The following is a 27,079-nucleotide window of genomic DNA, read 5'->3' as shown; positions in this document are numbered from 1 at the left end:
CTTGGTATCAAGGTTTGCAGGTGATGTCTAGGTGGAAACACTCACCGTCCCAGATTTCTTCATGAGTACTGGAGTAAATGAAGTAGAAAATGTTGGGCGTTGAAGGGATTTGTACATCTTCTTCACTTCAGTGTAAGATACACAATTAATCAGCTTTAATTCCTGGATTTTCTTTTCTTCCTTGTACACCATACATGCTCTGCTCCAAGATGTATGTGGACCTGAACAATTGACACAATTGGTTCTGGCCCGAGATGCTGGAGTTGGCGTTCTTGTGTTCATGAGGTGTATTTGCTTGTGTGTATGAATGGTGCATTTGTCTCTCTTTTACTGATGGAGGCTGTGGCCAAAAGCTTTATGTAACTGTCTTTTAATTTTGCCTGTCTGCAACTTAATGTGCCTTTTTATGATAAGTAGCAATCTGTTTTTTTGCTACATTGTTGATACTCCTACCTGAAGCTTCCATTTTAAATTGACGCAAAGACAATGGGAGGTACACATAGTTCCATCAGGGTGGACAGGCATACCACACTTACCACCCATAGCTCGTCCATTACTCCCGAGAGTGATGTCCTCGAACTTCTGGCACTTGAAACACTCACAGGGTTGAGGAAGTATGGTCTGACTTTCTGCCTTAAAACCCAGCTTTAATATAATCTGGGAAATCCGTCGAGTCAAACATCAATGTAAATAAGTCTGATTTTCCCACTGACATGATGCATTACTTCTTTAACCCCAATGACCCCTTTGTCAGCCCATTCCTCTTGTAGGTCTGATGTGTCCACATGCATGATGTTACTGCATGTGACCACTCCTTGACTTCAAAAGGTTGTTAACTTGCTGTGATATTGTTGTTTTAACCAGCAATGTGCCATTATGCAACCGTTTTAATGGGTCTGATGGTTCCAACAAAACCATTAATGCTTTTCTGGATATAGGAAGGTGATACCTTCTCAAACATGCCATCTTCTCTCCTCATTTTGACTTGCTGGCCACATGCTGTTATGATACAATGCCTGAACTTTAGAGGAAGATCACTCTGGAGGGCTAACGTCCCATGCTCGCTTTGAAGGGGGTGTGAGCACTCAATGGACCACCAAAACTGTCAGGAGTAAGTGCATGAGAAGGTGTGGATGCCATAGTGATCCCACAAGCAGCTACAGAAACAAAGAGTCCACCCAACCACCCAAACAGAGCCCTAATTTCCTGCATAAGCCTTATACAATTAAGGTGCAGCAGCTTCCGCAGAGGTTACCCGCTAATGACTGTTCCACCTCAACAGCCGTGCATCTCATCGATGCACAGCACACCTTAAGATTGAGTTGTTGTTGTTGTTGTTGTTCTTCTTCTTCTTCATTTTCTTTTTAAATAGAGGTTTTTACTATCCCCATGATCCAGGCAGTCAAGCCAAGATTCCCATTCCTTGTGACACAACTTCCAACAACTGCACCACACAGTGGTCGCTGAAGCATTCCCAGAGCTTATGGGGGACTGGTGTCACCAGTCCCCAGCTCAGGAAACCCAGGACTGCCACGCCCATAACCAGCAAATGAATGCTGACCCACTGAGAGCACATTATCCCAGATGGAGAGTCACTGAAAAATGCCCAAGTAAGTGTGTCCAGACGCTTGTTGTTAATATTATATGTTAATGACTTGGTCCAGACTTTTTTGCAGTTGTCTGTAATGAAGTATGGTCTGAAAAAAATGCAGAAATATTCAGTCAGACCTTTACAGGATTTCAAAGTGGTGCAGATATTGTCAACTTGCTGTAAGTGTATAGAAATGCACAAAGAAACTATAATATCCATGACTGACAATAAGCATTAGTCAATTCGCGACTGACTGTAAGAATTTGCAGGGATATGAAATGGAATGATCACATTTGCTCAGTCACAGATAAGGCAGGTGTCACAATTTGGTGTGGTGTCAGGATACTGGGAAAACAAAATCCATCAACAAAGGAGACAGCTTAAACATCACTTGTGCATCCCATCTTAGAATGTTGCTCAAATGTGACTCATCACATAGCGTCACAGAAATGCTAAATAACCTGAATTGGCAGACTTCTGAAGGTAAAGCAGATTATCCACAAAAGCCGACTTACAAATTTCAAGAAGCAGTATTAAGTGAAGAATGCAGAGACGTTCTTTGCCGCATTATGCATCGTTCCTGTAGGAACTGGGAAGACAGAATTACATTAACAACAGCACACACAAGAGCATTTATGCTGTCATTCTTCACATGCAATTAGAATGGGAAGAAACCCTAACACATGGTACTGTGCTATGTGCCATTGACACGTGCTTGTAGATGTAGAACTGTATTGATTTCATTAATTTTTCTGAATTATTGTATGTATCAATCTGTTCCATTGGTCATGTCAGAAAAATACCTTAGTTTCCACCTTGGATTGCTTGATCATTTTTTCTGATTTATATACACTCTACGATGAGAAAAAAAGATGCACCCAATGGAAATACCTGATTTGGACAGAAATCATTAGATGTGATGTACACTACATGATCAAAAGTATCTGGATACCCCCAAAAACACACGTTTTTCATATTAGATGCATTGTGCTGCCAGCTACTGCCAGGTACTCCATATCAGCATCCTCAGCAGTTATCAGACATCGTGAAAGAGCAGAATCAGGCATTCCGCGGAACTCACGGACTTTGAACGTCATCAGGTGATTGGGTGTCACTTGTGTCATATGTCTGTATGTGAGATTGCCGCATTCCTAAACATCCCTAGGTCCACTGTTTCCAATGTGATAGTGAAGTGGAAATGTGAAGGGACACATACAACACAAAAGCATACAGGCCAACCTTGTCTGTTGACTGACAGAGGGTCATCATGTGTAATAGGCAGACATCTATCCAGACCAACACACAGGAATTCCAAACTGCATCGGGATCCACTGCAAGTACTGTGACAGTTAGGTGGGAGGTGAGAAAACTTGGGCGTCACGGTCAAGCAGCTGCTCATAAGCCACACATCATGCCAGTAAATGCCAAACAATGCCTCACTTGGTGTAAGGACCATAAACATTGAATGATTGAGCAGTGGAAAAATGTTGTGTGGAGTGACGAATCACGGTACACAATGTTGCGATCTGACAGCAGGGTGTGGGTATTACGAATGCCCAGTGAACGTCATCTGCCAGGGTGTGTAGTGCCAACAGTAAAATTCGGAGGCAGTGGTGTTATGGTGTGGTCGTGTTTTTCATGGAGGGGGCTTGCACCCATTGTTGTTTTGCATGGCACTATCACAGCACAGGCCTACACTGATGTTGTGTCCACCCCTGGTAGCTGAACGGTCAGCGTGACGGATTGTCAGTCCTCTGGGCCTGAGAATTTTCTCCACCCAGCGATTGGGTGTTGTCCTGTCATCATCATCATCCTCATCGAATGCAGGTCACTGAAGTGGCATCAAATTGAAAGACTGGCACCCAGTGAACAGTCTGCCCGATGTAAGGCCCTAGCCATACGACTAAATAAAACACTGATGTTTTAAGCACCTCCTTGCTTCCCACTGTTGAAGAGCAATTAGGGGATGGCATTTGCATCTTTCAACACAATCGAGCACCTGTTCATAATGCTTGGCCTGTGGCAGAGTGGTTACACAACAATAACATCCCTGTCCTGGACTGGTCTGCACAGAGTCCTGACCTGAATCCTATAGCACACCTTTGGGATGTTTTGGAACGCCAACTTTGTGCCAGGCCTCACCGACCAACATCAATACCTCTCCTCAGTACAGCATGAAGAATGGGCTGCCATTCCTCATGAAACCCTCCAGCACCAGATTGAACATATGCCTGAGAGAGTGTAAGCTGTCATGAAGGGTGCCATGAACTTTTAAGTCAATTTTATTCAGGTGTCCAGATACTTTTGATCACATGTACTTGTACAAACAAACAAATGATTACAATTCCAGCAAAAATTTTGATGATTAATTCGAGAAAAAGAGCTTCACAAATTGAGCAAGTCAACAACATGCCGGTCCACCTCTGGCTCTTTGCAAGCAGTTATTGGGCTTGGCATTGACTGATACAGTTACCGGATGTCCTCTGAGGGATATTGTGACAAATTCTGACCAACTGGTGTGTTGATCATCAAATCCTGAGGCGGTTGGAGGACCCTGCTCATAATGCTCCAAATGTTCTCAGTTGGGGAGAGATTAGGCAACTTTGCTGGCCAAGGCACTGTTTAGCAAGTGGTAGAAACACTCAGTATGTGCAGTCAGGCATTATTTTGCTAAAATGTAAGTGCAGGATGGCTTGCCATGAAGGTCAACAGAACAAGGCGTAGAATATCACTGATGTATTGCTGTACTGTAAGTGTGCCGCAGATGACAACCAAGGAGGTCCTGCTATGAAATGAAATGACACCCTGGACCACCACTTTGTGGCTGTCAGACCATATGGTGGTCAACAGTCACGTTGGTATTCCACCAATGTCTGGGGTGCCCCTGGAGTCCAAGCCATTTTTGATTTGCTCAATTTCTTAAGCTATCTATCTTAAATAAATATTCTATTTTTTCTGGAATTGTAATCATTTGTTTTTCTGTACATGTACATCATTTTTGATTTGCTCAATTTCTTAAGCTATCTATCTTAAATAAATATTCTATTTTTTCTGGAATTGTAATCATTTGTTTTTCTGTACATGTACATCATTTCTGCTGAATAATTCCTTCATGGTGCATCCTCCCCCCCCCCCCCCCCCTCCTCCCCTCCTCTTAGAGTGTACTTTAGTGATGTGCTCCTTTTTAATGAATGGCTGCACAATATGCACATTTATCATGTCCCTACTGTCCTCCTCATTTTTAATATGGACAAAAGTCACTGCCATTACTTTTGTCTACCTGCTTCTTAATCATAGTGACATCACTGCTTTGTTGACTCTACTTGCATTCAGTTATATTCCATTTTTTATGAGTAAGAGCCAAATTGATGTGCATTTTCTACGGACTTTAATGATTTGGCTATTCTGACTTTAGTAACTGTATAGCGTATTGCTGCTCAAACAGGCTCACAATTTCATAAGTTTCTGTAAGTGTTGTTTCCTACTCTGAAATTATTTCTCCACACATGTATCATGAAACTCAAACCCAACTAACGATTAATAGTGTACTTCTGTTCAGCTGAGTTTAGTGCCCACAAAGGAAACAACACCATTAATCAGTCATGCTGAGAAAACCTGAGAGATCACTTGCTACAAATTGTTGAGTTAACATTTATCTACCTGCAATAGGTAGCACCCTGCTTGGTGCATAGAACAAAAGTTACAATACTTTCTGTTTCTCTGCTAGACAATTGGCACAAAATTAAAAACTTTCAGTGTATTTGTGACTGAAATACTACAGAGTGACTTTGTGTGTGAAAGACTTCAGCCTCTGTAAGTCACAGGATGTAAGAAGAGGAACAAAGGTGAAATATGTATTTCTAAATGTGTATTCTGTTTTTTTGAAAACTAAAAATAATATTTTATACATAAACATCAGTACATTAAACACCCTGTTTCTTGATTGATTTACAGATGCACAATTTCCCAACAAGTTTTAAAAATAGATCATTATTTCATGTTATACAGTGCAGTCACAGTGCCAATAAAGACACATTAATTGGCTTAGTAGTAGAAATATCACAAAAATCTATAAATCCTTTCAAAATGACAAATATACATCATGTTTCAGGTGTGACTAAAGTTTACTTTGTAAGGCTGTCAGCTCATGCCAGTAAGATGGCCTTTCAAATGTCTTAGGTTTCTGGAATAAATGTGTCTGTAGGTTTGGATATATTTTGCCATCTGACTTTCCTAGAACAGAATTCAGTATGAAATCTGGTGGAGCAATGGCATCTGCCAAAGAGACAGCATTATTTTTAAGTTGAGCACACAGGAGCAGGATTCCCTCCTGTATCATCTCAGCTGCCTGGGGTCCTTTTGCATATCCCCCTGAAATTTAAACGCAAAATAAATATCTGTAAGAAGTGCTGCACATCTTCAATTTACTTAAAGAACAGCACTATCGAACAACCAAAGACTGTTGTAATATACATGTATTCACTTGAAACCAGTTTTTGTCAAGCAAGCATCTGCCTGTGTCAGATTAACACCATATTAAAGGAAAGTTCTCTGGTGCCGAATAAATAATTCTTTTTAGTTACATCATCTGCCACATATACATGCTTTTATTATCTTATAACTCTTTTGTCAATCTCCAAGAGTAAAAATCAAAAGTCCATTTCTGTGCTCAGCATACTGTCTGGCCAGACAGCATGCTGAAGAATGCAAGTTATAATTTAGTAGGTGCATATTTCATATTTATTTGTCATTCACTGATCATTCACATGATATGACTTTTGGTGTGAGTACAATAATAAAATTTTACATTAAAAATTAGACATTTTATGTTACAGATTATAAATGTTTGCTTTAGGACGTCACTTTATAATAGAATTCTTCTACAAGGGATGTTCAATAAAGACTGGCACTGAATTTTTTTCCTTCCATTAAGTGCTTGCTTGTGACATCTCTCCACATGCTGTTACTCTACATACTATAATCACTATTCACTAGAAATTTCACAGCGATAGCTCTGCCAGCTGTGTGTTGGCAGCCTGTGAGAGTGAAATGTGTTTCATAATTGGCTCCAAATACTGTCATGGCTAATTTTCATGAACAGCATTATGCAATAAAGTTTTGTGTTCTCTTGAAGAAAAATGCTACCGAAACCTATAACAATCTGAAGACAGCATTTGGGGACTCTGCAATATCTCATCAAGCATGTTTTTGTTGACCTCATCATTTTGAAACTGGCTGGGAAAATGAATTACAGGGAGGAGCAGGTGCACCTGTTAATGCTGTAACAGAAATAACCTACGACACAGCAGGTATCATTATTTGTGATGACACAGCTCACTGTGAGACAGCTTACATACATTCTTGGAATATCAGTTGGGAGCACGCACACAATTTCAAAAGAACATTTGAAAATGTCTGGGGTGTTTGTACAACTGATACTGTGACTGCTTACTCCACAGCAAAAGCAGGCTAGTGCCAATGTGTGCTAATCCACTGGGAATGAAGGCTTGTGTTGTGTAATGCTACTGGAAACAATGCATTGAGGACAAGGGACATGCTTGGTGGCAAATCATCATCACTGCTAATGAAGCATGGGTTTACTGATATGACAGAATGGATGCAAAATGGTCAATGCCTATCGCAAAAGGAGTGTGGAAGTCAATCAATAAGGCCACGATGTTAATTTTTTTTAATTACCAGGGGATGGTGTGCACTCACACAGTTCCACAACACAGTACAGTCACTGCAGTTTACTATAAGAACATCATGATTAGATTAGATTAGATTAGATTTACTTTCATTCCAATTGATCCGTAGTGAGGAGGTCCTCCAGGATGTGGAACATGTCAGAAAAACAACAATACATGACAAATATTTAAACTAAAACAAATAAGCTAATGTACCATTCCACAGGTCCCAAGTGGAATGATCGTCATTTTTTAATGAACACTAAGAGTCATTTTACAAATACTATTGCACTGAATTTAAAATAAAAAAGTTTTTTATTTATTTATAAGGTAAGAAACATGTAATACAACTACTGTAATACTTATTTACAATGAACACATTACTGCACTGAAATGGTGCAGAAGTTAGATTATACTTACACACACACACACACACACACACACACACACACACAAATTTTCAGTGAACACATTACTGCACTGAAATTGTGCAGAAGTTATGTTGTACTTATATACAAATCAGTTGGTTTTCCTCAGAAATTCATCAATGGAGTAGAAGGAGTTGGCCACCAATAAATCCTTTAGGCTTCTCTTAAACTGAATTTCATTGGTTGTTAAGCTTTTTATGGCTGCTGGCAAGTTATTGAAAATGTGTGTTCCTGAATAATGCACACCTTTTTGTACAAGACTAAGTGACTTTAAATCCTTGTGAAGATTATTCTTATTTCTAGTATTGATTCCATGAATTGAGCTGTTGGTTTGAAAAAGTGATATATTTTTAATGACAAATTTCATTAAGGAATAAATATATTGGGAAGCTGTAGTTAGTATCCCTAGTTCCCTAAACAGGCTTCTGCAGGATGTTCTTGAGTTCACACCACATATAATTCTTACTGCACGTTTTTGTGCCCGGAAAACTTTAGCTTGGCTTGATGAATTACCCCAGAAAATAATCCCATATGACATTATGGAATGAAAGTAAGCATAGTATGCCAGCTTTTTCATTTTTATATCCCCTATGTCTGACAAAATTCGCATTGCAAACAGAGATTTGTTAAGACGCTTCAGCAGTTCTGTGGTGTGCTCCTCCCAGTTGAATTTATTATCAAGCTGTAATCCCAAGAATTTAACACCGTCCACTTCTTCTATCTTCTTGTCATCATATGTTAGACATATACTCTTGGGACACCCCTTACAAGTTCTGAACTGCATGTAGTGTGTTTTTTCAAAGTTTAGTGACAAAGAATTGGCTAGGAACCAGTGATTAATGTCTACAAATATTTTATTGGCTGATCTTTCTAAGACTACACTTGATTTGCTATTTATTGCAATGTTTGTATCATCAGCAAACAAAACAAACTTGGCATCTGGTAATGTTACTGATGAAAGGTCATTGATATACACAAGAAAAAGTAAGGGCCCCAAAATGGAACCTTGTGGGACCCCACATGTAATTAGTTCCCAGTTGGATGATGCCTGATAGCTTGATACATGTCTCTTTCCTAATAACACCCTTTGTTTCCTGCCAGAGATATAAGATTTGAACCATTTTGCAGCATTTCCTGTTACACTATAATATTCTAGTTTACTTAAAAGGATATTGTGATTTACACAGTCAAATGCCTTTGACAGATCACAAAATATACCAGTTGCCTGCAATTTTTTGTCTAATGAATTAAGTACATTTTCACTGTAAGTGTAGATAGCCTTCTCAATATCAGAACCTTTTAGAAATCCAAACTGTGACTTTGACAGTATGTTATTTGAGATAAGATGGTTATAAAGACGACTGTACATTACTTTTTCGAAAATTTTTGAGAATGCTGGCAACAGTGAAATTGGACGGAAATTTGATGCTATTTCTTTATCTCCCTTCTTAAACAGTGGCTTAACTTCAGCATATTTCAGCCATTCGGGAAATATTCCACTGATAAACGACTGGTTACACAGATAGCTTAATATGTTACTTAGCTCAGAATCACATTCTTTAATTAACTTTGTTGATATTTCATCATACCCACTAGATGTTTTTGATTTTAAAGATTTTATGATGGACATTATTTCTGTTGGGGTAGTGAGGGTCAAATTCATATTATGGAAGTTACTTGAAATGTCTGGTCTAAGGTAATCCATAGCAGCATCTACCGAACCTGACAACCCCATCTTTTCAGTAACAGTTATAAAATGTTTGTTAAAAAGTTCTGCAACACTATACACATCTGTCACCAATGCATCATTTACTCTTAATGCTATTTGTTCCTCTTCATGTCTGGTTCTACCGGTCTCCTCCTTCACTATATCCCATATTGTCTTTATTTTGTTATCTGATATGACTATCTTTTCCTTGTAATATATTTGCTTTGACATCCGTATTACAGTCTTTAATATTTTGCAGTATTTCTTATAATGTGCTATAGCATCAACATTGGAAATGTTTCGGATTGACAGATACAGTTTTCTTTTTGTTTTACAAGATACCCCTCTTCCTCGAGTAATCCATGGCTTCTTTGTAGACTTTGCTCTAACCTTGGTAAGTTTTGGGGGAAAGCAGTGTTCAAATAAGGTAAGCACTTTATTAGCAAAAATGTTATATTTTTCATTCATGCCATGAGCACTGTAAACATCAGTCCAGTGAATGTCTCTGAGGAGTGTCCTAAAATAATCAATTTTTGGCTTACCCTCGTGAGCTCAGATTTAACAGATTTTATATCCTGTTCAGTATTAACATTTAACAGAAGGAACTGCATGTCATGGTCTGAGAGGCCATTGACTATTGGTTTTGTAATATAATTTTGTTCATTTGACTTTTCTATAAAGATATTATCAATGGCTGTTTGTGAGCAAGTGGTTATCCTAGTGGGGAACTTTACTGTGGGAATTAAGTTGAATGATAGTGTTACTAACTCAAATAGGTTCTTATTGGGAGAGTCTTTAAGGAAATCTACATTGAAATCACCAGCAACCACTATTTCTTTGTTTTTGGTTGTTAAATGGGCCAGTACAGCTTCAAGGTGGTTTACAAACAGATTAAAGTTACCTGCAGGTGCTCGATATACACTTAATATTATGAAAGATTTTTTGTGAAAATCTAATTCTGTTGCACAGGCTTCCATATGCTGTTCTAGGCAAAATTTATGAATGTCTATGTTCTTAAATTTATGACAGTTCCTGATGAATGTGGCAACTCCTCCTTTCTCCATTTCTGATCTACAATAGTGAGATGCTAACCTAAACCCTGTAACACTTAAAAGTTCTATACCAGTGGTCACATGAAGCAATTGGTAAAGCACCACAATGGACAAGGAACCTCGCTGGTTAATAGAAGCTTCATCATGACCATGCCAGGACATGCTGTTATCGAGTTCCTGACACAAACACACATCTCTACGGTAAAACACCTGTCTCATAATCCCAATCTTTCTGTGTGTGACTTTTTTCTTAACTCAATGGCCAAAAAGGAATTTATGGGATGCCATTTCAACAATGAGACCAGGACAGTGAAAGCTTTATAGGTGACCCTAAAAGAGACGTCACATCATCCAGTAATGCAAAAGAGGTGACACAAGCGCACTGCGTTGGGGGAAGGAGAGGAGGACAAGGAGTATTTTGAGGGGGACAAAAGTCTTTATTGAATTCCCCTCATACTCTATAAACACAGCTGTCAATTAGGTTCTGTACATATCTGTCAAAGGAAATGTATGTGTATGTGACAGATGCTGCAATTACAATCAGTTATATCTTTGACAGTAAGGAATATTCCTTTAACTTGATGTAGTGTTAATCCGAAACTGGACTGATCGTAACTTGAACCTTAACCAGAACTACTTGTCTTTGTATAAGTATATATTACGACAGCTTTTGATGATTTCATGATGCCATTCATTTAAATCAAAATGAACAGTTTATGTGCACAATATTTAAGAATAAATAAATACAATAGAGCCTGTATGTCTACTGAGTGTCAACAATATCAGATATTGAAGGTACTCTGCAGGATAAAGATCTATAGGAAAATAAATAAAATCCTGCAGCTGAAAAATGTTAAATGCCCAGCAAGAAATAATAACAAGATATTATTAACAAAAATATAATCTAATACCACCACTATCAGATTACATTGTATAAATAAATATGTGTGACAAGTATAAACACACAAAATCAGACTAGATGCACGCTATACAAAACAGATTAATGGTATTACAGTTAAATTTTTCAATTATTAATTGATATAAATAGATTGTAGCAAAATAAAAGCTTTACTCTTAAAGGTGACTCTTCACAAACATCAGTTATTGTGCTGTGATGAAATGACATGGGAAGAAGCTCCATAGATTTTTATTTTCAGTAGGAAATCATTCCATTAAAGGATGACAGCTTTCCTTAATTTATTTATTTGTTGTCCCAATCTCACCACAATCCAAACCCTGAAACTACCGAGCACTATTTTCAGCTTTTCCACTAATATTGTGTCTGCACAATTAGTTAATTTATGTGCATTAAATGCAACAAATATTCTCAGTACTGCCAGTTCATAAAAATACAAAGTGACAGAATGACTGGCCAGTAATGCTGACATACACAACAGGCAGGTGCCTCCTTTCCCACAGACTGAGTGACCTGCTCCTCCCCAAGCTATCCCCATTCCCTCTCTGAGGAAAGGCTATCCCCATTCCCTCTCTGAGGAAAGCACTGAGAGTCACAAGTTGTGCCCAGATAACTCATTCTGTAGAACTTTGGAAATGGGAAATTACTCTCCAACATATTCCCAGAAACCGCCATCCCCCTGGAGTTAATGTTTACCAGCAAACCTCTCTTCCATTTGTTTATTCATATATTTTTTCCATTTTGTCTACTTATAGTATTTCTTATTTTGTCTTCTTTTTATGCTATTTCTCTGCTTCCCCCCCCCCCCCCCCCCCCCCATTTCTCCTTTTTGCCCATTTACTCTCCCTTTTCCTTCTGTCTCTTTATCTCTTTTTCCTCTTTATATCTTTCTCTCTCCCTTGTTTTTCCATATTTTCTCCTTTTGATTAGTGCACTATTAATTTCACTTCTCATTTATCTTCCTCCCATTCCATTTTTATTTATAACTCCGACCTGTGGCAGCCACAGAAACTACCAATGTACTATCTCTGACTTCCTGTTCTCTCTGATAACTCCCCTTCATCTTTATCACGTCTTTCCTCTCTCTATCTGAGGTCTAAGGAACATGTCCCCTTTTCCGAAACCTTTCCCTCTTTCCTATCTGATGGAGGAGCTAATTATTATGAAAGGTAGGAACAGTTTTTTTCTACTTTTGACATATTTATTGGTGGTTCTGGAATTTCGCCTCCTGAAGGTAAGTAATAGCATTGAGGCACCATTGTTCAACTCTTATCCTGCACAAAGTGTTCCTCTTCATGAATCCCTCATAACACTCAGACCCTGCCTAAATGACCTTTTCACTTTGACACATCCCTCTAAATCGCTACCAACCCTTCACTTAATCCAGAGCCAAAACAATCCTAGAACACTGTTGTTAATCTTTCCACCAAATTCCTCAGCTCCACAGAAGTTTCAGTCCTATGCAGAGGCCTCACCATCAGCCCTACACCAAACTTTATCCATTTGGACTTGTTGAAGACCTAATCTGCTTCTTCTGATCCCTGAAATGGAAACACTTCTTTGCCACCAACCCCTCCAGCCAAAGCCAACCTAATCCGAACACTGAGCACTGTCTCTCCCAGTTCAGACCACCGTCCAACCATTATAACTCCTACCATCCCACCTAACCATGCTCTCTGGAATTCCTTACCTCCAACTTGGCTTCACCATTCTTCTCAAAGTCCCTATCTAAGAATATCAACCTTCCAGCAGAAGAAGGGACAGCCATACACAACCTCAAAACCGATCCTTACCTAATCATCCTACCTGGGGACAAAAGTTCCATCACTGTTGGTGACTACCTGACGGAAGGCCTCTGCCAGTTGTCTGACTCCTTCACCTACTAACTCGGCCAGTGTGATCCCCATCCAAGAAGTCCAACATAACCACCAATCCCTGCTTAAAGCATTAGGTCCTTCGCAGAACCTGTCCTCTTCTTCACCATTCCTGTGTCACTCCACACACCTAAATCCACCCTGGACACCCTACTGTAGCTTGTTATTGTGCCCCCACTAAAAGAATTTCAGCCCTCATTGAGCAAAACCTCCAACAGATTGCCAAAAATCTAGCCTCCTGTGCCAAAGATACCAACCACTTTCTTCATCAACTCTCCACCATCCCCACCCGTTTACCTCACAGATCCCTGATTATCACTGTTGATTCCATTTCACTATACACTAATATGCCTCATGCCCATGATCTTGTTGCTGCTGAGTACTCTCTCTCCCAACATCCTTCAGACTCCAAACCCACAACCTCATTCTTCATACAACTTACTAACTTTATCCTAACACATAGCTTCTTCTTCTCTGAAGGAAGGGAAAATATACAGACAAATTTGTGGCACAGCCATGGACACCCACAAACCATCCTACTATGCTGACCCATTTATATGCCATCTAGTGGAGACCTTCCCAGTCTCCCAAACCCCAGTCTGGTTCAGATTCACTGACCATATCTCTATGATCTGGTCTCAAGGCCAAGATACCCTATCCTCATTCCTTAACAAGCTCAGCACCTTCTCTCTCATCTGCTTCACCTGGTCTTCCTCAATCTAGTGTGCCATTTTCTGGATGTTGACCTCCTCCTTTCTGATGTAGATGGACACCTCTGTCCACATTAAACCCACCCACTACCTGCATCTTGACAGCTGCCATCTTTTCCACACCAAAAAATCCCTCCTATGCATCCTGGCCACCTGGGGACGGCATGTCTGCAGTGACAAGAACTCCCATGCCCAGTACACAAAGGGCTCCACAGTCAGACAGTATGCCCCCCAGACCTAGGCCACAAACAGATTTCCCATGCCTTATTGTCGCACATCCCCAATCCTCACATCACCCTCCAGAGCAGCTAGAGGTAGTGGTCATGTATGTGTGAAGTTGCATGAGTGTGTGTGCATTTTTCCTGTAGAAGGCTTTGGCCAAAAGCTTACGTGTAACAGCCTCTTCGTCATGCCTATCTGCAACTCAAAATGTCATCTTTAGGGTGAGTGACACTCTATCCTTTTCATGATATGGTTGATGTTTCAAACTGAACTTTCCATTGTTTCACAATGGTATTGAGTGATATAGGAATGGTTTATCAGGGTGTACACACAGACAAGAAAGAAAAAAGATCCCAGTTTTTTTCCTAATATAATACACTCTACCCTGGGTGTAAGTATATTTTTTCGATGTTAAGTAACAATATACTTTCTCTTGGAGGTGTATAACTTATTAATTCCTGAATGGCAAAGGTTTTATACACTGATGGAGAACTTCTCAGTACTTTAGTAAATGAAACCCAGCAAAAAACAACGCATTTGGACAGCTCTCTGATGTGCAGCAAAATGTGGGCTGCTTACATGTTCTGTAGAGCACTTCAACTTTTCCAAACAAAGTCCAATTACATGTGAAATTGCTGAAGAACTCACCTCACACTCTTTTTTTAAGTATAATTATACTTTTTGCCATTGTTATTGTATAATTTGTATTCTACAAAATAACTAAAATAAAATATGAAACACTAACCTGAAAGCTCAGTCTTTTTTAGTGTGTGTTACCCTTTAAGACATATCAAACACAACAGTACCAGTAAAATTTTAAATTATAACATAAATGGCTGGTCTCCTGGGTCTGAAATTTGTCTAAGTACCTGGTCCTCAAAGTGTTAACTTTTGAGTGAGAGTAAAACACTCCATGATTTAAGAAGTTCATTGCACATTCTCGCACATAACACAATTCATCTCGCATAAAAGTAAATTTTCTTTGAAAGTATCACTTGTCAAACCACCATTCAAAACACTTTCCCACTCCTTTTAGAAATGTAAAGGGTAATGATGACATGCTCATCAAAAGCAGTTTGTTGTTATGAAGTATTGCATAATCTTTGTCCTAAAGCCTTTCACTCATTTTGCTGTCAGCAAATGCTTGTTTGTGAACTGTGTTTTTTTGTTGTTAATGGCACATTTCCTTCAAAAATAAAGTTTTATATTGGTGTCATTCTTTTGCTTGTATTTTATTGCTGCAGTATTATTCTGCAGTAGCAGGTTGAATTAAACTTCTTTGTTAGAATATCAGTTCTTACCAGTTCTTATATGTTTAATAACATCAACCTCATACATAAAGATAATATACATTTTATGTATTTGATAACTTCAACCTTCTATACAGAGAGATCAACAGCACAAATTCTTGACAGTGATAATAGTTGGTCAGCTACTATCAAATACAGTTTGCTGTAAAACTTGCATTTATCAATTCTTCCATACTGCTGTGGTCACAGTGGAAATTCTGGTGGCATCAGAGTCTCATGAGGATTCTATGTCTACTCAATAGGCTGTTTTCACCACTTGATGAGTTTTTCAAGCTCTGTCAAAATTCTTGACTGTGATGCCAACTGTCTTACCATCCCTCTATATTTTTCAGTTATTTGGTGTCCTTCACAGATTATATATAAGGTAGCCTCTAGTGGAAGCCTAACAACAATATATATCCACTTACTTTCATTAGCAAACCACATTGTATTCCAAATCAGGTCTAGCTTATTCTTTTCCAGTTGGCCATTAGTGCTGTTAAGTTTGTAACTGCTTGCTAATTGGAATTCATTGTTGGGTTTCAATAATATTTTGAAGTCTCCTACCAGGTGCATGAAAATTAATGGTCATATAATTTAAAAACCATCATGTCGCTGCACTGTAATGGTCTTAATGACAAGCTGTATGCTACTTCCTTCCTTTCATCAAATGTGACAAATTTCATGAAGTACCATGTTAAACCCCACCCCCAAACCATAGTACTTGCAATGATGGGGTGAGTTGCATTTCTGAACAATACAATAGCTGTACTGTAGGTTCAACCACATAAGAAGAGTTTCTGTGGGGAGGCCAGACTAACGTATGGTACATGAAAAAGGGGCAGCAGCCTTTTTGTTAGTTGCAGCGGCAAAAGTGTGGGTGATTGACTGATCTGGCCTTGTAATATTAGCCACTATGTTTCTCATAGATATGCAGCTCCACTGTGTGGCTTTATGATAATGGCATCTTCCTGAGAAATATATTTCGAAGGTAAAATAGTCCTCCCATAAGGGCCTCCAGGGGGGACTACTCAGGAGGATGTTATCAGGATATTTGAAACTGATGTTCTGTAGGTAGGTTACAGAACTGAAAAAAAGAAATGCAGGGGCTTAAGTAAAGTATAATAGGAATTACTGAAAGCTGATAGCAGGAGGAACAGAATTTTTGGTCAGGTTATCAACAAAAATTCAAGTAGGGATAGCACCAGAATAGGCCTGATAATTAATAAGAAAATAAGAAAGTTAGTAAATTAACACTCAACAACATATTATCATAGCCAAGATACATACAAATCACAGAAATACAAGTTTATGCGCTTACTTGATCCACAGAAGATGAAAAGATTGAAAAAATGTATGGTAGGATGAAAAAATAATTCAGGTATTCAAGAGAGTCAAAAACTTAATTGTAGTGGGGGACTAGGATTTGATAGTGGAAAACATAATAATAATAATAATAATAATAATAATAATAATAATAACAGAACATGGACTAGGGAGAAAGAAATGAAAAGGGAAGCAACATGGTCGAATTTGTCTCAGTTTAACCCTTGCTAATATTTAGTTTAATAATCACAAAAGAAAAGTATAAATGTGGAAGAGACCTGCAGACACTGGGATGTGTCAAACAGATTATGTAATAGCATGAAAGATGTCAAATAAGCAGATTTTCCACTGTAAAACTTTTTCAAGGACAGATGTGGAGTCTGACCATGATTAATTGGTTGTGCATTGCAGATTCAAACTGAAGAAATTGCAGAAAAGTAAAAAATTAAGGAGATGAGCTCTGGATATGTGGAAAGAACTAGAGGTTGCTGACAGTTTCAATGAGAACTGTAAACAATGATGGACTGAAATAGGGAAAAGTAAAACAACAAAAGACAAATGATAAGCTTTGAGAGATGAAATTATGAGGTCAAAAGAGGATCAAATAGGCAAAGAAAAACAAGGCCCAGCAGGTATTCTTGGATAACACATGAGATATACAATTTATCTGATAAAAGGATAAAATATAAAAACGCAGCACATGAAGCTGATGTATGGGAACACAGACATCTGGAAAAATGAGACTGACCGAAAACACGAAACAGTAAAGTGGCAAAGGCTACGGAAAAAGGAGAGCTCTAAAAGAACATATGGTTAGGGGAAAGATAGATGCCATCTACAGGAAAATTAAAGAGGCCTATACAAATATTAAGAGGTCAGAATACAAGCACATACTATGAAAAAAAGGGAAGGCTGAAAGCGAAAAGGAACATATAAATGAACTTTGCAAGAGAAACAAACTTAGAGACAATATTATGGACAGGGGACATGAAGGAGATGAAAAGGAAATGGGAGATATGATACAGTGAGAGGCATTTGACAGATCACTGAAATACCAAGTCGAAACAAAGCATCTGTAGTAGATTACATTCCCTCAGACTCAAAGAAGAATGTAATAATACCAATTCCAAAGTGCACAGGTCTAACAGAATATTATTGAACTATTGGTTTAATAAGTCATGGTTGAAAACAATGGCATTAATTATTTACAGAATACTGGAACAACTGGCAGAAACCAGCCTGTGGGAGATCATCAGTTTGGATTCTAGATAAATGTATAAACATGCAAGGAAATAAATGATGATTACCTTAGAATGTAGGTTAAAGAAAGGCAAACCTACATTTAGAGCATTTTAATAATGCTGACTGGAATACATTCTTTACATTCTGAAGGTAGCCAGGATAAAATGCTTGGAGCAAAAGGTAATTTACATCTTGTGCAGAAACCAGACTGTGGTTATGAGTATAAGGACAGCAGAGGGAAGCTCTAAATGTGAACTGCGTGAGCCAGCATTGTATATGATCTCAATGTTATGTGCATTGAGCACTCAGTCAAGGAAACTGAAGATAAATTCGTCATGAGAATCAAAGTTCAGGGAGAAGAAATAAAAACTTTGTCTTTTGCCATTGGCATTGTAATTATATCAGAGGCAGCAAAGAATATGGAGGAGCAGATGAATAGAATGCATAGGATCTTGAAAAAGACATTATACTATGAACATAAAAATAGGCATAATATAATGTAGCTAAATTAAATCAGGTGATGTTGAGGTATAAGGAAATGAGACTTTATGGTTTGAATAACACAGCTTTGCAAAATCATATCATGGAAAATCTTGGACAGCATGACAACAATATGAACTAGGTGATTGCTGTTCACCACATAGAGGAAGCATCTAGATATTATCAGCAAACAGATTAAGTTCTTCATCACATGTAGGCAAAATACACACACACACACACACACACACACACACACACACACACACACACACACACACACACACACACACACGACCACTGTCATCTCCAGGTGCTAAGTCTCAACTTCAAACAAAGTCTGGCATGAGCAGCAACCTCATCTGCAGTGAGTAGTGGAGGGTTCAGCATGAAGAGGGAAGGAACAGAAGGGTAGAGGTGCAGGGAAGATGATGTATTGTTGCCTATGGGAAGTGTTGATGCATGGTGGGAGACAGGATGATGGGCTGCTAGGTGCAGCAGCATTGGGATGTAATGCTGCTAGTAGCAGGCAGGGGATGGTGGGGGGAGGGGGGGGGGAGGAGGGAGAAGCATAGAAAGGGAAAGGACAGTGCAGGTGTGCTAGTGGGACAGAGAGAATGTGTGGGGCTGGACTGGGAGTGTGGAAGGGGTTAGATGTATGCTGAAGACAGGTACTACAGTGGTATTCCGCTGTCCACCCAGCCTACGTAATATCCTTGTCTGTCCCTATTCCACCACTGCTCACAATCTCTTGCCCCGTGGCTCATATCTGCCCAACAGACCGAGGTGCATGACCTGTCCAGTACATCCTCCCAGTATCACCTACTCCAATTCTGGCACAAGCATCTCCTTCCTCAGCAAAAGGTAGAGTCAACAGTTAACACAACCAGGTGGATCTACAAACTCCAGCATTCTACATGGGTATGCTCCAACCACTGTGGGACACTTTACAAGCATATGACAACAAACAAGCTGTCTGTCCACATGAGCAACCACCGCCAAACTGTGGCCAAGAGACAGCTCGACCACCCAGTTGACCACCCAGTTCCAGAGCATGCTACCCAACATGGTGTGCTCGACTTTGACTGCCTTACAGCCTATGCTGTCTGTATCCTTCTACTGACATCAAATTTTCTGAATGAAGCTGGTGGGAATTCTCCCCACAAGATATCCTTCATTCCCGTAACCCTCCTGGCCTCAACCTGAGCTATTTCCTGTCCTCCATGTATCTCTACCCCCCACTCCATTTCCATATATGCCTTCTGCCCATCAGCACATCCACATAGTCTTTTCCCCTTCTCTAGTTTCCTCTTCTCCGTACCCCAGCACAGTCTCCCAATGTTGCATATACCGGCCTGCCATCCTTGTTCCCGCCAAGTCCCTGCCATATACTTCCACAAGTGGCACTACCCCCACACCTACCCTAATATCCCTTCACTTTACTGCCCCGTGCCACTCATGTACCCTCACTAGAAACTGCAGCCAAGATCGCTGCTCACAACGGACACATTCACAGTCTGCTCTTACCTCCTGGAGACGACATTGGCCACACGTGTGTGAGTCATGTGTGTTTGTGTGTGTACAGTTGTGTTTTATCTACATCTGACAGAGGACTTAGTCTGACAACTGATAATATCTAACAGTCTTTTTTCAATGTGCCAGCCTGTCATTCAGTGCCTCCTATGTGTGGTGAGTAGCAATCTGTGCATTTCATACTATTAAAACAATGGAAACTCCAGGTTGGAATATCAACAATATAAGGTAAAAGATAAGATTCCTACTGACTGTAAAGATGACACATTGAGTTGCAGACAGGCACAATGAAAAGACTGACACACATTTAGCTTTTGGCCAAAACCTTCTTCAGAAAAGGAAACAAACACACATTCATTCATACAAGCAAGCACACCTCACACACACATGATTTGCCATCTCTGGCAGCTGGAACTTGACTGCATTTATGGAGGGAAATGACTGAAGGGGAGTCAAAGTTTTAGCTACAACAGTGAAATTAGCAATGGAGTTTCCATGTGAGCAAAAGGTACACTCTGGCATAGCCACTCACACAAAACTATGATGACATCAAGATGAGCACGTAGGTATACACCTACAATAACACACTTAAAACATTTGGCGCTTTTCTTCTAAACTTCATTACAACTTTTGACCTGCTGCCACAAAAATAGATTTCACATCTTAACTGAACCGAGTCATGAGTCCCATCCTAGCAATGCCAGTACTGCTTTAATTAGTTCACATACAGATGACTCACACATTCATGGAAGTACTGGCTGAAGCAGCTTCTAGCTGGTATTGTCATGTTACTTGCTGTGAATATTACAAATTTTTATTTAAAAAACAACAGTAAAAATTTGTATGTATTACATCTGTAATAGGCGATTCAGTCTTGGGTCACCTTACTATGCCCAAAGGGAGAAGTTGTTCAGGCACAAAAAATATATGATGATGAGCAGTGGTACAACACACCTGGAAAATGAGTCAGTAAATGATGATGGTGTAGATTTCTTGTATTAAAAAAATATTTTTAAATTCTTCCACAGTCACAAATGCACATTGATTTTCCCCTCACACGTTGGGGAAAAAAGATACTGGTGGAAGAGCTGCAGCTGTGGTTCAGAGAAATAGCCTAGATACCTGTCACAAGTAATTGTCAGGCTCCTGTTTGCTGCAATACAAAATCACAATGCACTGAAGGAACATACAGTTTACAAAGTTTTGGTGAAGATCAACTGGGCAGTTATATGAGATGTCGATCGTTTTTCAGTTTCATACTGCTGACTTAATATTCACCATTTGTTCACTTCAGTTCCATTTCCATCCATGCAACAAAGGCCTGAGGATCACATAAATAAATAGATAACCATGTTAAATAGGAAACAGTTTCCTAATATTATGCAAAATATTATGTATTTGATCACAAATAAGCTTTCAGTTTCTTAGGGCAAACACTAATAAATGACACATTATTTACACAGAAGATACAAAAAATGATGACATATAGTGTGTTTATGAAGGAAAGTATTATATTTCTTTGTATATCTTATCCTTGCTATCCCTTGGCCTCTCAATCCCCTGTCTGTTTGTACAGCCACTACAGACACCAGCCACGACTACTGCTCACTGCAGTCTGATCTCAGCACCTAAAAATGATGGTGGTCATGTATATATGAGTAATGAATGTGTGAATGTCTGTGTGGTTTTCTAAATCTGACAAATAACTTTTTTTTGTGTGTGGCTGTCGGCCTGTCAGAGCCTCCTCTTTATGGAGAACAGCAATTTACCCTAACTCATACTGCTGTTATTCCAAATTATATTACTTGTATTGGCAAGTCTCCTACATGTGAAATCAATCATTTATGTATTTACATAATGAGATAATAAAATTTTGATCGATTCTGCACTGCTGAAACTGGTTATGATTGTTATCATATTATGTGACTGTGTCTAAAATAAAAGGAGTGTATAATACATTGATCACTCTTCATCAGAGACAGAACATACATTTCCAGTTACAGAACAATTTGCAAATGGAAGTTCAGAAAAAGGATCTAAGACTCTGAGTCATCAGATGATGTATGACTGACCCTGATTTCACAATGTAAGGACATCAGAGGCAGAACCCCGTTGTTACTATCTAAACATGAGACTGAAAAGTGTTTCACTGAAAGTGACTTGTGCCTTACCTTGATAAAGAACTGTTGTGTGTTTCTGTAAGCTCCATGTTCCATACAAGGAACACAGTTTTGTTAGGGCTTCCCTGAGTGCAGGTTCAACCCTGTCTGATGAAGCATAGGCCCAAAACTTTGAAAGAATAAAATGCTGTAACACAAGAATTTTTACTGCATTGAGGATCAAAGAAAAACAAAATGAACATCTAGTACACAATACATACACATATTTGAAATTGCCATGTTTAGAAAAAAAGGAAGGGGTCATGAGAATGTGACTTACACTTGTTTTACAATGGTTGAGCTAAAGTGCTTTTGGTAAGGAGCTTAATCCTGACATCATTTCTACACATAGAAGATGTTGTAAATGTTGACTGAAGTAATATTAAAACTTGAACAGATGTAAATTCATTGTTACTATTTCTAAGTAAAGAATTTACTGATTTAAATAATTTCTCCTTTTCTGTTTAGCATTTTTGATAATTTTTTTCGTACTGTGATCATGTTGTCTAATTGTAATTTACAATGGCTATCAATTTCATTACTAAATGATTTTAAGATCTTTCATAATGAAGAAGATTGTTTCACTCATGTCCGTAAACAACTGTTTCCAATGAAAGCAGTACTGCAATGGTATACAAAAAGTAAACAGAATCCTGTTAAATGTTACATGAATGACAGAAAGCAATGTGTATCAATTCCATGTCAGTCGCATAACTATAGGCACTAATAATTTGAAGCAATCAGACATGGTGTGCCATAGGATTCAATTTTGGGTTCTCTGCTATTTCTGATAAGCAGAAACAATCTCCAACTTGTGGTTTGAGAAGACACAAATTTTGTACTTTTTTGAAAATGATACAAGACAGAAATAAAAAATAGGTAGTAGCAGTTCCCTAACTGAGAAGGCAGTTAATGAGATTTTCAAGATCACCACCAGATGCTTCAAGGCATGTGGATTATCATTGAATTTTTGGTAAAAATCAGTACATACAGTTCAGTACCTCTCACAGAGCTTCACAGAATACGTTTTCAAATAATGAAAGACAAGAAGTAGAAAGTGTCAAGTTTTTCAGAAGACATACAGGTCACAACTTTAATTAGAAACGCATTAACTTAGAATTAACAAAGTGCATTTGTTCAGCTATTTTTGCAGTATGCATGATTACTACTATAGGCGAGTTAAAAATGAATAAACTAGTTTATTCTGCATATTTCCATTCACTAATGAAAGGGTTGCCACAAGTTTACCCATGCAAAATTCCCTGATATTTCTCTAATTTTCAGACATGTTTTGGTATTTTTCTGTGACAAATTCTGAGATCTCAAGGGTAAGAAAAGACGTAAGTTGGAAAAAAAGTAAAGACTTCTGTGTTTCTAAACATGTCATTAACCCTCTAGTTCTGAATGAACAGCAAATTGTCTCCTTTACGGGATTTATGATCTGAAGGGTTAATAAACAGGTAAGTTGTATAAATGAAAGCACTTTTAGATGAAGAATTTCTGTTTTTATTAATGAGTTAACTCTAACTTTGAATTAACAGAAATACCGAAACTACTAACACTAAATGAGAAAAAATTGAGACCAAAACATTTTACTCAAGAACTTTTCTTCTCTTATTGTCAGCTTACTTTTTTAGTTGCTTTATTCAATTTTTAAATGCACAATCATAATTTAAAACAACTTTTATAGCAGAACCCAATATTTAATTACGATTTATCACTCCAAATCTGATACATTATATTGAGTACTTTGATTTTGAGATGCTTATATTAAGATCGTGTGATAGCTTCCATCAATGCTTTTAAAGGTAAAAGATATTTTCCAAGGAATAAAACCTTTTCAACATATGTGACAGCATCAAATCATCATAAAAATTGTTTGAATCACAGTTCAAGAATTTAATATGAACAGAAAACTGTTCATCATATTAAAATCAATAACAAATTTGAAGTTTTGCCTTTTCAGTAGGTGTTACAATATGTGGATATTCAGTAATTTTCAGCAAATTAGGTGACATTTTCAGTCTTTTCATGTAAAATTCAAACAAATTTTAAGCTGTGAGAAAATACACGGCATCTACAAAATATGCAGCCAAAGGATTCAGGCATTATATTTAGTCTAAAATGATAAAGTCTGTATTTTTACATCACTGCAGCCCCAATAATTACCATCTGGGACTGGAGGACTAAGCAAATGGAACAACTAGATACGAGTGCTGAAGTAATATAACAAGACATACAGTACATGTAAAAATAACAAAAGTACATTTCTTCATCCTTTGTATACAAGTGTAATCACATATTTTATTAGGTGCAGGAATAGGAAATTTAAAATTTGTACTTGAAGTTAACTTTCAGCAAATACTGAATGTTTACTTGCCCAACATGATACACAATGTATCTTACAAGTTGTTAAAGGCGAAAATAAGAACCTTTAAGAACAATTCCGATCATAGCTATAGTACACATCCCTGTAACACATTTCTGGAAATGACAAGTCACCTAAGCAAAAATAATATCGGTTTACTACCATCTCATTTTAAGTTTTGTCTCAAAACATATAAGTCATTTTTCAAATGATGGTCTGAGGACAAATATTGCAGCAGAGATGACATCAAAAATTATTCTTCAGAATATATCTTTCTATCCACAGAGGATTATCAGTTGCCACGCACACTCCTGACAGATTAGAAGTGTCTGTTGGGTTAGAACACAAACCTACACTCTTGCACAGAACTCCAACTGAATTTGGAAACTTCAGATACGTACTGACAGACTGAAGCAGTGATGCGGGTAATGGCACATACCAGAAAAGGCTATGAACTAAGAGGTTTATTCTCAAAACAGTTGTGAAGCTTCTTCACAACTGATGGAAGTGGAATAACAAATGTTTTAAGATGTGGTAATGAGGCATTCTGTGAAGCAATAAAATGACGATCAGAAGTACTGATGTCTAGAAATGAATATGTGGATCTTATTCATGAAGGAAACTGCGATTCAAACAAATCCCAAAAAATGATTGATGCAAACAAGGAAGTACTCCATTTGCAGAGGGATATAAATACGAGCTCCCTGCAAGACGAGCATTTCACATCACTTGAATTAAAACAAAGTGTGACATAGAGGCATAAATACCATGTATAAATGGACAAGTGAAAAGTTCGAAAACAAAAGAAGTCTAGTATTAAAAGTGTAGCTGAAAATTAATTTCTCATAATTGGTGATTCCATGTTGAAAAATGTTGTAGTGCCAACCTGTGAAGTTGAAGTCCGTCCAGGAATTATGCCCCATCAGCTCAAAAACTATTTTAAAAACATTAAAAATTCAAGAGAAAACATCTAAAAAGAAGTGAACAAAAATTACAAAGCTGTTTTGGTCCATGTTGGGACAAATTCCCTCCGAGGATACAGCGGAGACAAAATTAAAATCAAAAAATATAATCCGATCAGCCAGAAAAATTTACCCTGCTTCCAGGATAGTGATCAGTGGAATCATAAACAGGAGGTCGATGAGTGACAGTTATATCTATCGAATCAGTTGCAGAATTAATGAGTGTTGTGACAGACTAGGTGCTATATTTATAAACTCAAATAAGTTTTTGGGCAACGAATGTCTAGCCAAGGATGGACTGCATTTGAAAGGACTAGGATTGATGACCTTCAGCAAAATGTTTATGGATGTTTGTAAAATCATTAAAACTAAGGGAAACTAATATTTGCTGGAAGGGATGTAAAAGAAAAATGCCTCTTAGCTGAAAAGAAAACTGCTAAAGGGGGTCTACAAAAATGTATGCTTAATACTATTAAAACAAGCAAAAATTCTTATTTGATGCAATGGAATATAAATGGCTTGAAATCTAAATCTTCCAGCAGCATAAGCTACAAACTTGATGAGTTATAAATTCTTCTCTCAGAATGTAAAAACATAAAAATTATTTGTTTAAATGAACACTTGGTTAGCTCTAATGCAATAAACATTTTAAATAAAACTGAATATTTCAATGTTGCAAGCAGCTATTGCAGGGAGAAAAAAATCTCACGGAGGTTGCCGCATACTCCTGGACTCTTCTGTAAGTTATGAAGTGAAAACATATTTTAATTGTTTAAATGAAGATTGTATATTTGAAAGCTGTTGTGTAGAGCTTAAAGACCTTAATATGTTAATCATTTCAATTTATAGAAATCCAGAAAGGGCTTTAGTCACACCATTCCTCTCTAAATTCCAGTGCTTGCTAGATAAACTAAAGAAAGAAAAGAGGAAAAATATGTAATAGCAACAGAATTAAATATAAACACTACAAATGACAATAAAGAATGAACAACATTTATTGATTCAATTAAAAAGTCTGGTTTTAAACTAAATTTTTTGGAGTTCACCAGAGAAAATATTCACTCAGCAACATGCACTGACAACATGATAACAAATTACTTCTTTGATAATGTATAGAGTTAGGACTTTCTGATCACTCGGCCTTGTTTGTCTCACTGCCAAAAACTGACAAAAACAAAAATTAAGCAACTATGGCATTCGGGGGCAACCAGGTGAATGGATAAAATCATACTTATGCAAACGCAAGCAGTATGTATCATTAGGAAACTCGTACCAATTAGAAACCAAATCCATCAAATATAGAGTGCCGCAGGGTTCGGTAATGGGACCATTGTTATTTAATGTGTTTGTTAATGATATAGGTGTTGAGGAGGAAGAAATGAAAATATTGTATGCTGATGACATGACAATACTAAATAGTGACCAAAATATGGAACAGCTTGAGAGAAGAGCATACATATCTGCAAATGTCACAGCTCAATGGCTGTTGGAAAATGAACTGGTTATAAATCTAAAAAAGACTATGTATGCAGTGT

The 27,079-nt window shown here is 38.0% G+C and overlaps 1 protein-coding gene and 1 long non-coding RNA gene across 4 annotated transcripts in view; one reads left to right on the top strand and one right to left on the bottom strand.

Moving 5' to 3' along the window:
• LOC126480836 (uncharacterized) overlaps positions 1–27,079 on the top strand; it is a 48,894-nt gene that overhangs the window by 7,752 nt on the left and 14,063 nt on the right. The window contains exon 1 of one of the 2 annotated variants that reach the window (XR_007587470.1): positions 9,769–9,841. The exons of the other annotated variant lie outside the window; for it this stretch is intronic. This is a non-coding gene — a long non-coding RNA (uncharacterized LOC126480836). Of the gene's footprint in view, positions 1–9,768; positions 9,842–27,079 lie in introns of those variants that run through there. 2 annotated transcript variants of the gene reach the window in all.
• LOC126480834 (peroxisomal acyl-coenzyme A oxidase 3-like) overlaps positions 5,554–27,079 on the bottom strand; it is a 324,948-nt gene continuing 303,422 nt past the window's right edge. For both annotated transcript variants that reach the window (XM_050104178.1, XM_050104179.1), the window contains exons 13-14: positions 22,227–22,362; positions 5,554–5,962 (exon numbers count right to left, since the gene is read on the bottom strand). In XM_050104178.1, the coding sequence (XP_049960135.1) occupies positions 5,709–5,962; positions 22,227–22,362 (390 nt within the window). In that variant the 3' untranslated portion in view covers positions 5,554–5,708. The remainder of the gene's footprint in view (positions 5,963–22,226; positions 22,363–27,079) is intronic.

The sequence above is a fragment of the Schistocerca serialis genome, chromosome 5, assembly GCF_023864345.2.
Source record: "Schistocerca serialis cubense isolate TAMUIC-IGC-003099 chromosome 5, iqSchSeri2.2, whole genome shotgun sequence".
In the NCBI taxonomy this organism is placed as follows: domain Eukaryota; kingdom Metazoa; phylum Arthropoda; class Insecta; order Orthoptera; family Acrididae; genus Schistocerca; species Schistocerca serialis.
Note: the sequence above shows the minus strand (reverse complement) of the source record. Positions and strands in the feature narration are given on the sequence as shown.